The following is an 18587-nucleotide window of genomic DNA, read 5'->3' on the forward strand; positions in this document are numbered from 1 at the left end:
TAAAAAAATATGGTAAAGGTCAAGGGGTCTGAATACTTTTCCAATGCACTGTCTCAACTGTATCAAAAAAGTTCTTTGTTGTTAGCTACCTAGCTATCCAATTGCATACAGGTAAAGTTACAGCCAGCTAGCTAGCTGAGCTGGCCAGTTGCATTCTGCTCTTAATGTTGATTGCTGATGTGCTAATCCATGCATGACATAATGATAATCTCTGTCATGTTGGTCAGTTTGTCAGTTTGTCATGTTTACCTAGCTAGCTACTGAAATTAACCACTGTGGTGCGAATGCTAATCAAACGCCATGTTAAGTGATAGGGACATGCTAAGTTGGCTAGCTAGTCACAATGAAATGATGGATAAATAGTTAGCCATCTGCATTGGATTATAGACCTCGGTTGTTTTTTTGCATGTTCAACTAGCTGGTAATTATCTAGTTAAACGTTTCCTAAATCCCTTTAGTTATCGTGTAGTGTCTGCATTGCAATTGTTCGGCTGGAAGCAGGTTGAGTGTACAGGGCATTTTAGTACAGCTGTAGCATTCAACAGGTAAAGATATAGGAGATGAATGAATTTGTGTATTAACCTGTTTTTCTGGAATTTGTCTTTCAGCATAAACCTGCTCTCCGCCCCAGTACAAGGAGATGAACGAGGGTGAACAACCAACATTTCAGGTATTTTGTCTTTGTACGTATTGCTTGAACTTCGGGTCAAGGAATGTTATTGCTGGCATGTGATGTCTATTTTTGTCTGCTTTCTTCCATTACAGCTTCAATTGTCTGGAGCCTGGTGTTGTTGCAGCCAAGGAGCTTTCACTCAACTGGGACCAGGTTTCAGCTGCTGTGCAACGTTTATGTCCTTCCTCCCAGAGATGTGCAACCATCCCCCATGCATGCATCTGAAAAGGCTATGGGCATTACATGTCCTGCTCCAAAGCACAGGACAGAAATATGCTATTTTCAGGTCTCTCCAAAGATGTTAGACCGTTCAAGTCCGGGCTCTGGCTGGGCCACTCAAGGACATTCAGAGACTTGTCCTGAAGCCACTGCCGTTGTCTTGGCTGTGTGCTTAGGGTCATTGTCCTGTTGGAAGGTGAACCTTCACCCCAGACTGAGGTCCTGAGCGCTCTGGAGCAGGTTTACATCAAGGATCTCTCTGTACTTTCCCCCGTTCATCTTTGCCATGATCCGGAATAGTCTTCCAGTCCCTGCCCCTGAAAAACATCCCCACAGCATGATGCTGCCACCACCATTCTCCCATCGCCACATAGGAACTCTAGAGCTGACCAAGGCTCTTCTCCACCAATTACTGTTTTGATTTTTTTTTATACATTTGCAAAAATTTCCCCAAAAACTGTTTTCGCTTTGTCATTGGGTATTGTGTGTAGATTGAGGATAAATATTTATTAAATTTATTTTAGAATAAGGCTACAAGGTAACAAAATGTGGAAAAAATAAAAGGGTCTGAATTCTTTCTGAATGCACTGTATGATATACCATTTTGAAGCTCTGAGTCTGTACTTTTACCTAATGTAAAAAGTAACATTTAAAATGTTTGAACATAACACCAAAAAGAGAAGGTGGTGGGGGTCACAAATCAGGTGTTAAACTAGGTGAAAAGGTGACTTGAGCACCACCAATATCCCAGTCTATCACCAGCATTGACCTCTGCAGTCTGCACACACTTCTTTCCACCACTACATGGGCAGGTTAAGATGGTGTTTGATACAACAGCGCGGTGGCGGCTACCTGTAGGAGGGCCGCCTGGCCAGTATCTCTCTGGTCTTCTGGGCAGAGGCTCCACTGTCTGAGGAGTCCTGGGAATCGTCACTGTCTGAGCCCTGGCCCTGTGGAGGAGAAGAGACGCCGGTACATGATGAGTTACTCATACACCGTGTTCACTTAGAAGGTCCTGCACAGTCAAAAATAATTATTTTCGTGATATTTGAATGAAATCAGATCATGAAAAATGAGTGCTGCTGGTACATTGATAAAGTTTGATCATAAAGTTATTGGTCAACTTCTCCATGTCAAACACTTGAATTCAGAAGGCAGGATTATTTAGGGGGATTGTGATTATCAAAATCTAATTTGAATACACCAATGGTAACATCTTATTCTCTTACCCAATATAAATACGTACCGCCTTGTAACCAACATCGCAGAAGGTGTGGTTGCAGAGGGGTGTGGTTTACAAAGCTAATCTACTGGTGCCAAAATTTGACTGCAACTTGTCAGCAAATATAATTAAAAGGTTTCCCATATTAATCCCAAATGCTGATGCTCCAGATACTCAACTAGTCTAAAGAAGGCCAGTTGTATTGCTTCTTTAAAATCAGCACAACCGTTTTCAGCTGTGCTAACATAATTGCAGAAGGGTTTTCTAATGATCAATTAGCCTCTTAAAATGATAAACTTGGATTAGCTAACAACATGACATTGGAACATAGGAGTGATGGTTGCTGATAATGGGCCTCTGTCGCATATGTAGATATTCCATTACAATTCTGACGTTTCAGGCTACAATAGTCATTTTCAACATTAACAATGTCTACACTGTATTTTTGATCAATTCTATGTTATTTTAAAAATGGCCCAAAAATAAAATTTGAAATGTCCTTGTTTTTGAAAGAAAAGCTAAAATGACCCCAAACTTTTGAACAGACAGACAGAATGGGATGCAAAAAAATGAACATCCCTTTTTCAGGACCATGTCTTTCAAAGAACCCATCCCCCCCAAAAAAATCAAAATAACTTCACAGATCTTCATTGTAAAGGGATTACACTGTTTCCCATGCTTGGTCAATGAACCATCAACAATTAATGAACATGCACCTGTGGAACGGTCGTTAAGACACTAACAGCTTACAGACAGTAGGCAATTAAGGTCACAATTATGAAAATTAGGACACTTTCTAGAGGCCTTTCTACTGACTCTGAAAAACATCAAAAGAAAGATACCCAGGGTCCCTGCTCATCTGTGTGGATATGCCTTAGGCATGCTGCAAGGAGGTATGAGGACTGCAGATGTGGCCAGGGCAATAAACACCAATGTCCGTACTGAGAGACGCCTAAGACAGCGCTTACAGGGAGACAGGACAGCTGAGTGTCCTCGCAGTGGCAGACCACGTGGAACACCTGCACAGGATCAGTACATCCGAACATCGCAACAAGTTGCCATTCTGTTACACCAGGAACTCGCAATCTCTCCATCAGTGCTCAGACTGTTCGCAATAGGCTGAGAGAGGCTGGACTTATTGGCTTGTAGGCCTGATGTAAGGCAGGTCCTCACCAGATGTCACCGGCAACAATGTCACTTATGGGCACAAACCCACCGTCGCTGGACCAGACAGGACTGGCAAAAAGTGCTATTCACTGACGAGTCGCGGTTTTGTCTCACCAGGGGTGATGGTCAGATTTGTGTTTATCGTCGAAGGAATGAGCGTTACAAGAGGCCTGTACTCTGGAGCGGGATCGATTTGGAGGTGGAGGGTCCATCATGGTCTGGGGCGGTGTGTCACAGCATCATCGGACTGAGCTTGTTGTCATTGCAGGCAATCTCAACGCTGTGCGTTACAGGGAAGACATCCTCCTCGATGTGTTACCCTTCCTGCAGGCTCATCCTGACATGACCCTCCAGCATGACAATGCCATCAGCCATACTGCTCGTTCTGTGCGTGTTTGCCTGCAATATAGGAATGTTAGTGTTCTGCCATGGCCAGTGAAGAGCTCAATCCAATTGAGCACATCTGGGACCTGTTGGATCAGAGGGTGAGGGCTAGGGCCATTCCCCCCAGAAATATCCGGGAACTTACAGGTGCCTTGGTGGAAGAGTGGGGTAACATCTCACAGCAAAGAACTGGCAAATCTGGTGCAGTCCATAAGGAGGAAATGCACTACATTACTTAATGCAGCTAGTGGCCACACCAGATACTGACTTACTTTTGACCCCCCCTTTGTTCAGGGACACATTATTCAATTTCTGTTAGCCACATGCCTGTGGAACTTGTTCAGTTTGTCTCAGTTGTTGAATCTTATGTTCATACAAATATTTACACATGTTAAGTCTGATGAAAATAAACACAGTTGACAGTGAGAGGACGTTCCTTTTTTTGCTGAGTATATATATATATATATATATAAATAAACAAACATTGCGTGGCAGGAAATAAAAAAACAAATGTGGATAGCCCTTCAATTTGTGGACTCCTCTATTTCAGCCACATTTGTTGCTGACAGGTATATAAAATTGAGCACACAGTAAGGCAATCTCCTTACAAACATTGGCAGTAGAATGGCCTTCCTGAAGAGTTCAGTGACTTTCAACGTGGCGCCATCATAGGATGCAACCTTTACAACGAGTCAATTTGTAACATTTCTACCCTACTGGAGCTGCCTCGGTCAACTGTAAGTGCTATGTATTATTGTGAAGTGGAAATGTCCAGGAGCAACAACGGCTCAGCCGTGAAGTAGTAGGCCACAAAAGCTCACAGAACGGGACTGCCGAGTACTGAGGTGCACAGCGTGTAAAAATGCAACACTCACTACTGAATTCCAAACTGCCTCCAGAAGAATTGTCGGCACAAGAACTGTTCTTCAAGAGCTAGATGAAATGGGTTTCTGTGGCCGAGCAGCTGCACACAAGCATAAGATCGCTTGCATTGCGCATGGTGGTGTCGACTGGAGTGGCGTAAAGCTGGCCGCCACTGGACTCTGGAACAGTAGAAACGCGTTCTCTGGAGTGATTTAAACACGCATCACCATTTGGCAGTCCAGTGGACGAATGTGGGTTTGGCAGAGGCCAGGGCAACGCTACCTGCCCGAATGAAGTGCCAACTGTAAAGTTTGGTGTAGGAATAACCAGGGAAGCAAGCTAGTCACCTTTTGGCAAAATTTGCTGTTTTGAATCCAAATTTGGTGACCTACGTGATTCGTGTAGATCCGATGACAAAAGTTTGGGCGGGGGGGGGGCTTTGGATCTTTACTCGAACAAGTGATGCGCGTTTGGAGCAATACTGGCTGTATCCAAGGCTCAGCCAAATCGTTCACATAACAGAATGCAGCACGCGACTGAAGAGAGAATAAACAACCAATTTGGTAGTTACAGAATCAGCTTGCGCTGAAGAGCAGAAATACAGTTTACCAGCTACAGCAGCGCGTCCCCTGAACGATAAGAGGTAGGCGAGAAGCCTGACAACGGAGAAGGTGATGAAGCGTACTTCATGAGTAACCGAAAAACTGGTATTTGGAAAGTTTGAGGTGAGGAAGTGTGGTGGAACAAGTATTGTTAAGCATCTTGCTACAGTAGCTGGATCAAATTCTCCATTAGCTAGCCAGAGAAATGTTGAGCAACATTAGCCAACTTAACTGATCAAATAATTGAGTTTATGCTGTGAAAATTAGCTGGCTAATAACATTACAACATCAGATGAGCTAACGTTAGTAACCAGACCATAACTAACCATTTGCATTAGTATTAACTGGTATACGACTCCATGCCGTTTCTCAAGTTACAGCGCGTTAGTTGCTTACTGGACCAATCTGTGTAAAATGTTCACAAACTAACTAGAGCACTATCTGAACTAATGTTTCCCCCCCTTTCCTTAAAAAAAGGTTTATGGCAGGTCTACTCTCTGCCTGAAAGAGATCAATTTTACCAAACAAAGGGTATCATGCACTGGTGTCACATTGTAGAATCGATGTCCACAGGCAGAAAGTGCACAACGTAATAATGTTCAGTGTAGCTCAAATAGGTTGTTTTTGTTGTGATTTTTTTTGTTTGTGTGTTTTTGTTATTACTGTTTGCTGCTCTGGCACCCCAATGGTGGAACAAACTCCCTCACGACGCCAAGACAACGGAGTCAATCACCACCTTCCGGAGACACCTGAAACCCCACCTCTTTAAGGAATACCTAGGATAGGATAAAGCAATCCTTCTGACCCCCCCCCCCCCCCCTTAAAAGATTTAGATGCACTATTGTAAAGTGGCTGTTCCACTGGATGTCATAAGGTGAATGCACCAATTTGTAAGTCGCTCTGGATAAGAGCGTCTGCTAAATGACTTAAATGTAATGTAAATGTGATGAATTTGACTAACACGTGAGTAAGGGGGATTATACATTTTTTTAACGCCGTGAACATTATTTTTGCACAAGGCTACATGTGTGCACTTGATTGACGTTTATTTTTTTCACCTTTATTTAACCATGTAGGCCAGTTGAGAACAAGTTCTCATTTACAACTGCAAACTGGCCAAGATAAAGCAAAGCGGCAAATCAACGACAGCGTTACACATGGGATAAAGATAAAGCAAAGCGGCAAATCAACGACAGCGTTACACATGGGATAAACAAACGTACAGTCAATAACACAATAAAAAAAATCTGTATACGCAGTGTGTGCAAATGAAGTAAGGGGGTAAGGCAATAAATAAGCCAATAGTGGTGAAGTAATTACAATTGACACTGGAGTGATAGATGTGCAGATGAGGATGTGCAAGTAGAAATACTTGTGCAAAAGAGCAGAAAAACGAGGATGAGATAAGTAGTTGGTTGGATGGGCTATTTATAGATGGGCTGTGTACAGCTGCAGCGATTGGTATGCTGCTCTAACAGCTGACGCTTAAAGTTAGTGAGGGAGATAAAAGTCTCCAACTTCAGTGATTTTTGCAATTCGTTCCAGTCATTGGCTGCAGAAAACTGGAAGGAAAGGCGGCCAAAAGGTGTTGGCTTTGGGGATGACCAGTGAAATATACCTGCTGGAACGTGTGCTACGGGTGGGTATTGCTATGGTGACCAGTGAGCTGAGAAGGCAGAGCTATACCTAGCAAAGACTTATAGATGACCTAGAGCCAGTGGGTATGGCCAGCCAACGAGAGCATACAGGTCGCAGTGGTGGGTAGTATATGGGGCTTTGGTGACAAAACGGATGGCACTGTGATAGCAAATTGGATGCAGTCTGAGTAGTGTTGGAGGCTAATTTGTAAATTACATCACCGACGTCAAGGATCGGTAGGATAGTCAGTTTTACGAGGGTAAGTTTGGCAGCATGAGTGAAGGCGGCTTTGTTGCGAAATAGGAAGCTGATTCTAGATATAACTTTGGATTGGAGATGCTTAATGTGAGTCTGGAAGGAGAGTTTATAGTCTAGCCACACACCTAGGTATTTATAGTTGTCCACATATTCCAAGTCGGAACCGTCCAGAGTAGTGATGCTAGTCGGGCGGGCAGGTGCGGGCAGCGATCGGTTGAAGAGCATGCATTTCGTTTTACTAGCATTTAAGAGCAGTTGGAAGCCACGGAATGAGTGTTGTATGGCATTAAAGCACATTTGGAGATTTGTTAATACAGTGTCCAAAGAAGGGCCAGATGTATACAGAATGGTGTCGTCTGTGTAGAGGTGGAGCAAAGAATCACCCGCAGCAAGAGCGACATCATTAATATATACAGAGAAAAGAGTCGGCCCAAGAATTGAACCCTGTGGCACCCCCATGGAGACTGCCAGAGGGCCGAACAGGCCCTCCGATTTGACACACTGAGCTCTATCTGAGAAGTAGTTAGTGAACCAGGCGAGGAAGTCAGAGAAACCAAGGCTGTTGAGTCTGCTGATAAGAATACAGTGAGTCAAAAGCCTTGGACAGGTTGATGAAGACAGCTGCACAGTACTGTCTTTTATCGTCTCCTATAGTGACCACTAAAATAGAGTAAAAATATAATGTCCGTTTCATTCTATTTCTACTTTAAGATGTTTGTTTTTTCACAAGTGCAATATTTAGATATAGGCAGTGTGTGTGTGGTCACAAGCATTCTATTATAAAGGCTGTCATGGCAAACTGCAATATTAGTGTATTGTTTTTTCTCAAGACTTGAGTGTCATTTGCAGTGAAGTTTAGGCAACAAATAACATTAGATTGCTTTATTTAAAAAAAATGTTTTGCTGCGAGTTAGGTTCACATTAACCACTTTATTTTACACAGAGACTGATCATGTAGATTATATTCTTTGTTTAATTAGTTAACTGGCATTTCCCCAAAGCAGGGATTCTTTCATGTGTCCGTGCAAAAAAAAAAAATAAAAAAAAAATGGTCTGGGGCTCTTTTTCATGGTTCGGTCTAGGCCCTTTAGTTCCAATGAAGGGAAATATTAACGCAACACGCGAACGGAAAGTATTCAAACCTCTTAACTTTTCCCACAATATTTAAGTTACAGCCCTATTCTAAAATTGATTGTATAATGACAAATTTAAAAAAAATCAGGTTAGAATTTTTAGCAAATGGTAAAAAATATATATATATTTAAAATCACATTTACAAAAAGGCATTCAGACCCTTTACTCAGTACTTTGCTGAAGCACCTCTGGCAGAGATTACAGCCTGTTTTTGCTTTGTCATTATGGGGTATTGTGTAGATGTATTTTTTTTTATCAATCAATTATAGAATAAGGCTGTAACGTAACAAAATGTGGAAAAAGTCAAGGGGTCTGAATACTTTCCGAATACACTGTGTGTGATATGCGGTATGCAAAGGGGGCAGTGAAAATATATATTTTTAAACTGGACTTTTTTCCCCTTCTATACGTTTATGAATATCAGTAGTAAAAATGTTTTATTACACTGTACAAAAATAAAAAAACACATGTAAAAAGTGTTTGTCCCATGTTTCACAAGCTAAAATATCCCAGAAATGTTCCATACGCACATGGAAGCTCATCTGCATGCTCTTTGTCCTCACCAGGGTCTTGACCTGACTGCAGTTCGTCAACGTAACTGACTTCAGTTGGCCAATGCTCACTGCCACACTGGAGAAGTGTGCTCTTCACGGATGAATCCCGGTTTCAACTGTACCGGGCAGATGGCCTACAGCGTGTATGCTTTGTGTGGGCGAGCGGTTTGCTGATGTCAATGTTGTGAACAGAGTACCCCATGGTGGCGGTGGGGTTATGGTATAGGCAGGCATAACCTACGGACAACGAACAATTTTATTGATAGCCATTTTAATGCACATAGATACTGTGATGAGATCTTGAGGGCCATTGTCGTGCCATTCATCCGCTGCCGTCACATGTTTCCGCATGAAACTGCGCAGCCTCATGTCGCAAGGATCTGTACATAATTCCTGGAAGCTGAAAATGCATCGCCTGCATACTCACCAGGCATGACACCCATTGAGCAAGTTTGGGACAACGTGTTCCGGTTCCCACCAATATCCAGCAAATTCGCACAGCCATTGAAGAGGAGTGGGTCCAACATTCCACAATCAATAGCCTGATCAAACCGTTTAAGAAGCAAACAGAACTGGGAGGGACCTACCTGAATGACCCCCCCAAAAACTAGTTTTCGTATTAAAAGATAACTATTTATGGCTAACGAAAAGCTAACTATTAAGTCAGATCCAACAATAATATGAAGGGGCTAGAAATCCGGGGCTTAACTTAGTACGTTGACGTTTCATGTTGTTTTCTTTTAAATCTGCAATTTGGATCCATGCACAGACACTCTGGATTAAAACTGAATTATGATAAATGCACAACATTATGTATTGGATCGCTAAAAAATGTATACTTTTACATTACCGTGTAGTTTACCAATAAAATGGTCCGACAGTGAACGACAATCGGTATTCATATCCCGAAAGAAAAAACGCAATACAAAACATGTTAACAGAAAGTTAGACAAATTAGATAAGATCTTGCTACCATGCAAAGGACAACATCTGTCTATTTGTGTAAAAATGACCAAAGAATATTCCTGTCACGTTCCTGACCTGTTTTCCCTTGTTTTTGTATTTGTTTAGTATGGTCAGGGCGTGAGTTGGGGTGGGCATTCTATGTTGTGTGTCTAGTTCGTCTGTTTCTGTGTCCAGCCTAATATGGTTCTCAATCAGAGGTAGCTGTCAATCGTTGTCCCTGATTGAGAGTCATATATAGGTGGGTTGTTTTGTGTTGGGGATTGTGGGTGGTTGTTTCCTGTCTCTGTGTTTGTGGTCTGCACCAGATAGGACTGTCTCGATTTTCACGTTTGTTGTTTTGTATTGTTGTAAGTGTTCACAGTTCGGTAAATTAAACATGTTGAACACTAACTGCGCTGCATTTTGGTCATCTCCTTCATCCCAGGAAGAAAGCCGTTACAATTCCACTTTATTTGGAGCGGCAAGCCAGACAAAATCAAAACGGGCCCATTTATATAATGAATATCAAATTTTATTGGTCACAAAGACATGGTTAGCAGATGTTATTGCGAGTGTAGCGAAATGCTTGTGCTTCTAGTTCTGACAGTGCAGTAATATCTAACAATTCCACAACTACTACCTAATATACACAAATTAAAGTGATGGCCGAGCGGCATAGGCAAGAAACAATAGATAATATAAGATACATTACTCATCTCGTATATACTGTAAGATATGTAAACATTGTTAAAGTGGCATTATTTAAAGTGACTAGTGATCTATTTATTAAAGTGGCCAATGATTTGAGTCTGTATGTAGGCAGCAGCCTCTCTGTATTAGTGACTGCTGTTTAACAGTCTGATGGCCTTGAGATCGAAAAATAGCTTCCGTCTCTCGGCCCCAGCTTTGATGCACCTGTACTGACCTCGCCTTCTGGATGGTAGAGGGGTGAACAGGTAGTGGCTCGGGTGGTTGTTGTCCTTGATGATTTTTTGGCCTCCAGGACACCTACAGCATCCGTTGTCACAGGGAGGGCAGTTTGCCCCTGGTGATGCGTTGTGCAGACTCCACCACCGTCTGGAGAGCCTTGCGGTTGAGGGTGGTGCAGTTGCCGTACCCGCCGGTGATACAGCCCGACAGGATGCTCTCGATTGTGCATCTGTAAAAACCCGACAAACTTTTAGGTGACAAGCTAAATTTCTTCAGCCTCCTGAGGTTGAAGAGACGCTGTTGCGCCTTCTTCACCACACTGTGTGGGTGGACCATTTGTTGTCCGTGATATGTACGCCGAGGAATTTAAAACTTAACACCTTCTCCACTACTGTCCCGTCAATGTGGTTTGGGGAGTGCTCCCTCTGCTGTTTCCTGAAGTCCACAATCATCTACTTTGGTTTTGTTGACGTTGAGTGACAGGTTGTTTTCCTGACACCACACACCCGAGTTCCCTCACCTTGTCCCTGTAGGCCGCCTTGTCGTTATTAGTAATCAAGCCCACTACTGTTGTGTCATCTGCAAACTTGATGAACTCCTGTACTCCCACGCAGTCGTGGGAGTACAGGAGGGGGCTGAGCACACACCCTTGTGAGGCCCCAGTGTTGAGGGTCAGCGAAGATGTCGTTTCCTACCTTCACCACCTGGGGGCGGCCCGTCAGAAAGTCCAGGACCCAATTGCACAGGGCGGGGTTGAGACTTGTGGTCGACCGATTAAAAATCGGCATGGCCAATTAATTAGAGACGATTTCAAGTTTTCATAACAAATCGGTAAACAGCATTTTTGGATGCCGATTACGTTGCCATCCACGAGGAAACTGTGTGGCAGGCTGGCGGCCTGTTACGCGAGTGCAGCGTCAAAAAGACTGTGTGGCTGCAAGGAGCCAATGTAAGTTGCTAGCTAACATTAAACTTATCTTGTAATAAAAACAATCAATCTTCACAAAATCACAAGTTATCATCAACCATGTGTAGTTATTACTAGGTTAACTAGCTTGTCCTGTGTTGCATATAATCAATGCAGTGCCTGTTAATTTATCATTGAATCACAGCCTACTTCAACTTTGCCAAACGGGTGAATTAACAAAAGCACACTGCTGAAAAAAAGCAGTCTTTGCACAAATGTACTTAACCATAAACATTAATGCCTTTCTTAAAATCAATACACAAAATTATATATTTTTAAACCTGCATATTAGCAGGCAATATTAACTAGGGAAATTGTGTCACTTCTCTCCAGTGCAAGTAGAGGTCTGGGTATATGCAACAGCTTGGGCTGCCTGGCTCTTTGCGAACTGTTAACTAATTTGCCAGAATTATACATAACATTAAAGGTTGTGCAATGTAACAGCAATATTTAGACTTAGGGTTGCCACCAGTTCGATAAAATACGTAACAGTTCTGTATTTCACTGAACGAATAAACGTTTTCGAAATGATAGTTTCCGGATTTGACCATATTAATGACCAAAGGCTCATATTTCTGTGTTTATTAGAAATTAAGTCTATGATTTGATATTTGATAGAGCAGTCTGAGCGGTGGTAGGCAGCAGCAGGCTCGTAAGCATTCATTCAAACTTTACTGCGTTTGCCAGCAGCACTTAGCAATGCTTGAGGCACAGCGCAGTTTATGACTTCAAGCATAATCAACTACTGAGATTAGGCTTGCAATACTAAAGTGCGTATAAGAACATCCAATAGTCAAAATGTATATGAAATACAAATGGTAGAGAGAAATAGTCAACGCTTCATAATTCCTATAATAACTACAACCTAAAACATCTTAACTGGGAATATTGAACCACCAGCTTTCATATATGTTCTCAAGTTCTGAGCAAGGAACTTAAACGTTAGCTTTTTTACATGGCACATATTGCACTTTTACTTTCTTCTCCAAGACGGTTTTGCATTATTTAAACCAAATTGAACATGTTTCATTATTTATTTGAGACTAAATAGATTGTATTCATGTACTAAGTTCAAATAAAAAAAGTGTTCATTCAGTATTATTGTAAATGTCATTATTACACACACACAGTTGAAGTCGGAAGTTTACATAAACGAGTTTTAATGACTCCAACCTAAGTGTTTCAACCACTCCACAAATTTCTTGTTAACTGTAGTTTTTGCAAGTTGGTTAGGACATCTACTTTGTGCATGACACAATACATTTCTCCAACAATTGTTTACAGACAGATTATTTCACTATCACAATTCCAGTGGGTCAGAAGTACTAAGTTGACTGTGCCTTTAAACAGCTTGGAAAATTACAGAATCAAATCAAATGTTATTGGTCACATGCACATGGTTAGCAGATGTTAATGCCAGTGTAGCGAAATGCTTGTGCTTCTAGTTCCGACCATGCAGTAATATCTAATAAGTAATCTAACAATTTCACAACAACTACCTTATACACACACACACACACACACACACACACGTGTAAGGAATGAATAAGAATATGTACATATAAATATATGGATGAGCGATGGCCGAATGGCATAGGCAAGATGGTAGAGTACAGTATATACATATACAGAAAAGTATGTAATTGCTTTAGATGTTTCTGATTGAGATATATACACACACACACAGTCGTGGCCAAAAGTTTTGAGAATGACACAAATATTAATATTTCCACAAAGTTTGCTGCTTCATTGTCTTCAGATATTTTCGTCAGATGTTACTATGGAACACTGAAGTATAATTACAAGCATTTCATAAGTGGCAAAGGCTTTTATTGACAATTACATTGTTCCCCGAGCCACTTAGTTATCACTTTTGCCTAATGGCAAGGTGCTCCATCATGCTGGAAAAGGCATTGTTCGTCACCAAACTGTTCCTGGATGGTTGGGAGAAGTTGCTCTCGGAGGATGTGTTGGTACCATTCTTTATTCATGGCTGTGTTCTTAGGCAAAATTGTGAGTGAGCCCATTCCCTTGGCTGAGAAGCAACCCCACACATGAATGGTCTCAGGATGGTTTACTGTTGGTATGACACAGGACTGATGGTAGCACTCACCTTGTCTTCTCCAGACAAGATTTTTTCCGAATGCCCCAAACAATCGGAAAGGGGATTCGTCAGAGAAAATGACTTTACCCCAGTCCTCAGCAGTCCAATCCCTGTACCTTTGCCGAATATAAGTCTGTCCCTGATGCTTTTCCTGGAGAGAAATAGCTTCTTTGCTGCCCTTCTTGACACCAGGCCATCCTCCAAAAGTCTTCGCCTCACACTGCGTGCAGATGCACTCACACCTGATCCCGCAGCTGAATAAACTTTAGGAGACAGTCCTGGCGCTTGCTGGACTTTCTTGGGCGCCCTGAAGCCTTCTTCACAACAATTGAACTGCTCTCCTTGAAGTTCTTGATGATCCGATAAATGGTTGATTTAGGTGCAATCTTACTGGCAGCTATATCCTTGCCTGTGAAAACCTTTTTGTGCAAAGCAATGATGACGGCACAGTTTCCTTGCAGGTAACCATGGTTGACAAAGGAAGGACAATAATTCCAAGCACAACGCCTCCTTTTGAAGCTTCCAGTCTGTTATTCAAAATCAATCAGCATGACAGAGTGATCTCCAGCTTGGACTCCGTCAACACTCACACCTTTGTTAACGAGAGAACCACTGACATGTCAGCTGGTCCTTTTGTGGCCGGGCTGAAATGCAGTAGAAATGTTTTTGGGGGATTCAGTTCATTTGCATGGCAAAGAGGAACTTTGCAATTAATTGCAATTCATCTGATCACTCTTCATAACATTCTGGAGTGCAGTGGGGCAAAAAAGTATTTAGTCAGCCACCAATTGTGCAATTCTCTGTTTGAGGTTGTTTGAGGTTGTGGACAGGTGTCTTTTATACTGACAACAAGTTCAAACAGGTGCCATTAATACAGGTAACGAGTGGAGGACAGAGGAGCCTCTTAAAGAAGTTGTTACAGGTCTGTGAGAGCCAGAAATCTTGCTTGTTTGTAGGTGACCAAATACTTATTTCCACCATAATTTGCAAATAAATTCATAAAAAAATCCTACAATGTTATTTTCTGGATTTGTTTCCCTCATTTTGTCTGTCATAGTTGAAGTGTAACTATGATGAAAATTACAGGCCTCATCTTTTTAAGTGGGAGAACTTGCACAATTGGTGGCTGACTAAATACTTTTTTTGCCCCACTGTATATGAAAATTGCCATCATACCAAACTGAGGCAGCAGACTTTGTGAAAATTAATATTTGTGTCATTCTCAAAACTTTTGGCCACGACTGTACATACACACACAGCTGAAGTCGGAAGTTTACATACACTTAGGTTGGGGTCATTAAAACTCGTTTTTCAACCACTCCACAAATTTCTTGTTAACTGTAGTCTTTGCAAGTTGGTTAGGACATCTACTTTGTGCATGACACAATACATTTTTTCAACAATTGTTTACAGACAGATTATATACACCTTAGCGAAATACATTTAAACTGTTTTACACAATTCCTGACATTTAAATCCTAGTAAAAATTCGCTGTCTTCGGTCAGTTAGGATCACCACTTTATTTTAAGAATGTGAAATGTCAGAATAATAGTAGAGAATGATTTATTGCAGCTTTTATTTCTTTCATCACATTCCCAGTGGGACAGAAGTTTACATACACTCAATTAGTATTTGGTAGCATTGCCTTTAAATTGTTTAACTTGGGTCAAACGTTTTGGGTAGCCTTCCACAAGCTTCCCACAATAAGTTGGGTGAATTTTGGCCCATTCTTCCTGACAGAGCTGGAGTAACAGAGTCAGGTTTGTAGGCCTCCTTGCTCGCACATGCTTTTTCAGTTGTGCCAAAACATTTTCTATAGGATTGGGGTCAGGGCTTTTTGATGGCCACTCCAATACCTTGACTTTGTTGTCCTTAAGCCATTTTGCCACAACTTTGGAAGTATACTTGGGATCATTGTCCATTTGTGACCAAGCTTTAACTTCCTGACTGATGTCTTGAGATGTTGCTTCAATATATCCACATAATTTCCCCTCATGATGCCACCTATTTTGTGAAGTGGACCAGTCCCTCCTGCAGCAAAGCACCCCCACAACATGATGCTTCACGGTTGGGATGGTGTTCTTCTGCTTGCAAGCCTCCCCCTTTTTCCTCCAAACATAACAATGGTCTTTGTGGCCAAACAGTTCTATTTCCGTTTCATCAGACCAGAGGACATTTCTTCAAAAAGTATGATTTTTGTCCCCATGTGCAGTTGCAAACTGTAGTCTGGCTTTTTCATGGCGGTTTTTGAGCAGTGGCTTCTTCCTTGCGGAGCGGCCTTTCAGGTTATGTCGATATAGGACTCGTTTTACTGTGGATATAGATACTTTTGTACCCGCGTCCTCGAACATCTTCACAAGGTCCTTTGCTGTTGTTCTGGGATTGATTTGCACTTTTCGCAACAAAGTACATTCATCTCTAGCAGACCGAACACGTCTCCTTCCTGAGCAGTATGACGGCTGGTCCCAAGGTGTTTATACTTGCGTACTATTGTTGGTACAGATGAACGCGGTACCTTCAGGCATTTGGAAATTGCTCCCAAGGATGAACCAGACTTGTGGAGGTCTACACAGTTTTTTCTGAGGTATTGGCTGATTTCTTTTGATTTTCCCATGATGTCAAGCAAAGAGGCATTGAGTTTGAAGGTAGGCCTTGAAATACATCCACAGGTACACCTCCAGTTGTGGTCCACAGGCACACCAACCGTCAGTCAAGGTGAGGTCCCCCGCCACTCAGCCTACTATCTCCCTCTCCACTTGGTCGGTCTTTTCAGACTTACTGGCAGTTTTTTGGTCTTAACATAAGACGCAGTTCTCAATTTTAGCATTTTTAAAATCAGGAAAAATACTATGGGTGATGTTTTAGTCACTCAAAAAGCTATTTTACATGGGAATCAGAATCACTGCCCAGGACCTTAACTTAAATCAGAATGTGGTGGTTCTAGAGTGTACACGATAGAGATACCTGCCCATCAATCACACATTTACCCCAGTAATACCATTTGGCAAGATAACGTAAGCTAAAGGCTAACAACGATTAAAGTATGCTAGAAGAACAGGGGACACCTCCATGTCCTCCGGAGGCACTGTAGTCCAGGGGCAGTATTCATAAAGCATCTCAGAGTAGGGTTGCTGATCTAGGATTAAAATCAAATTTTATTGGTCAAATACACATATTTAGCAGATATTGTGGATGTAGCAAAATGCTTGTGTACGTAATCTTATTCATTATGATCTTTATGGTAAAACTGATCCTAGAATAGCAGCACTTCTACTCTGAGATGCTTTGTGAATACGGGCGCAGGCCTAGTTCCTGGTTGTTGAGGAGCACCTCTTACCTGAACAGTCTGCAACTGTGGGGACTGGATGACAGACGACTGGGCCGACTGGATCACCCCCTGCACCTGGAACTGACCCCCAGGTAGCTGGACCACAGTTACAGGAGAGCCCCCCAGAGACATCTGCAAACAGTCAGATTAAACAATGACACAGGAGTGAATATTCAATCCTGTACTGTCCCATCCTTTGGATTTGGTTTGCTGTCCTATTAAAGCTACTCAGCCAGGTGACGCAGATGCAAACAGCAGTAGCAGGTAAATGTCCACAACTACTAAGAGCTTTGAAGTGCGAGGCTCCCCTTCCCCTCTGTTTGTAGCACCGTAAAGTGCACCTGTGCACATACGCTGTGTGACTATGTGAGAGCGAAGTCATTCTGCTGTCGCTGAGACTACCTTTAGAGGCTGATGCAACAACAAACACTAAAACAGCGGTGTCTGGGTATTGCCAGGGTCCTCACGATACTTAGCTGCCGATACATATAGAATCAAAATGTGTATTGTATCCAGAGGTCACGTTAAGGCAGGAAACAGAGCAACAATGTTTTGTACAGTGGTTCCTCCTCTAAAAGCGGCATCATACTGCAGCACGCCTTGTGGGCTGTTGCAGCATTCTGTGGCACGTTATATAATTGTCAGCCATTTCTTTTAATGCAAGTTAGTGCTAGTTTGACCACCAGAGGGCATCTTTGAGAAGCATTTGAGTCTTCCATATTGGCATTACCAGATAATTTAAATTTTTTTTTGTAATAACATAGTATATGGGATTAATTAAGAAATTTGTCTTAATTAATATTATGGTGTTTCTATTCCGAGAAAAATAAATAAAGGGGGGGGGGAAATAAGCCCTCAGGGTTTCCATTAAGATGGAATGGAACATATGGCGCTGTACAACGTGACAATCAGGAGTAGGCTACAGCATAAGAGGATTCTAAATTGTTTGCCTTCATTAGACAACTTGTTCCAATATCTGTAAATCAGGGATGTTTATTCCCATAGTAATTCGTTATGGATCGATAACTAAATCAACATCTGCATTTTGAAAGAGTATTTTTGGCATTATTTTATTAATGAAAGCATAAAGATGCTGATGAAGAAATACAGTACATTCTTTTAAATGTCTATAATAAAAGCATATACTGTACTTCTTCACCAGCATCTTTATGCTTTCGTTAATAAAATAATGCTAAAAATACTCTTTCAAAAATGCATATGTTGATTTAGTTATTATTGTAGGCAATGTTTACTTGTCAGACTGCACAATAGCCTAATAAACAAATGCAAATGGATTTTGTGCAGTCTGACAAGTAAAACATAGCCTATAAAAAAGATCAGGGTGGACAGACTACAAACCTCCGTCAACATTTATAAGTCCATTATCCTGCAGAGTTCGCTACTCTGGGGCAGAAAAGGTGAACATGCTGTATGTTCCTTGCCAGAAGCCTTTCGGCAGGTCTAAGACATGATAAAAACAAGACCAAATGGTTTCTAAGATAATAAGATAATAAATAAGTAAGATAATGTACTGTTATATCCAGATCACCTATCCCTTTACTGGTAAGATAATGTACTGTTATATCCAGATCACCTA

General features: G+C 41.8%; 1 protein-coding gene across 6 annotated transcripts in view; it reads right to left on the bottom strand.

The window, feature by feature from the left end:
* LOC129847070 (cyclic AMP-dependent transcription factor ATF-1-like) overlaps positions 1 to 18587 on the bottom strand; it is a 30768-nt gene that overhangs the window by 6064 nt on the left and 6117 nt on the right. For 3 of the 6 annotated variants that reach the window (XM_055914885.1, XM_055914859.1, XM_055914868.1), the window contains exons 3-4: positions 17000 to 17122; positions 1745 to 1842 (exon numbers count right to left, since the gene is read on the bottom strand). In XM_055914885.1, coding sequence (XP_055770860.1) covers positions 1745 to 1842; positions 17000 to 17122 — 221 coding nt within the window. Of the gene's footprint in view, positions 1 to 1744; positions 1843 to 10585; positions 10835 to 16999; positions 17123 to 18587 lie in introns of those variants that run through there. The other 3 variants (XM_055914876.1, XM_055914851.1, XM_055914894.1) reach the window with 2 other exon arrangements.

Source organism: Salvelinus fontinalis, chromosome 3, assembly GCF_029448725.1.
Source record: "Salvelinus fontinalis isolate EN_2023a chromosome 3, ASM2944872v1, whole genome shotgun sequence".
Lineage (NCBI taxonomy): Eukaryota > Metazoa > Chordata > Actinopteri > Salmoniformes > Salmonidae > Salvelinus > Salvelinus fontinalis.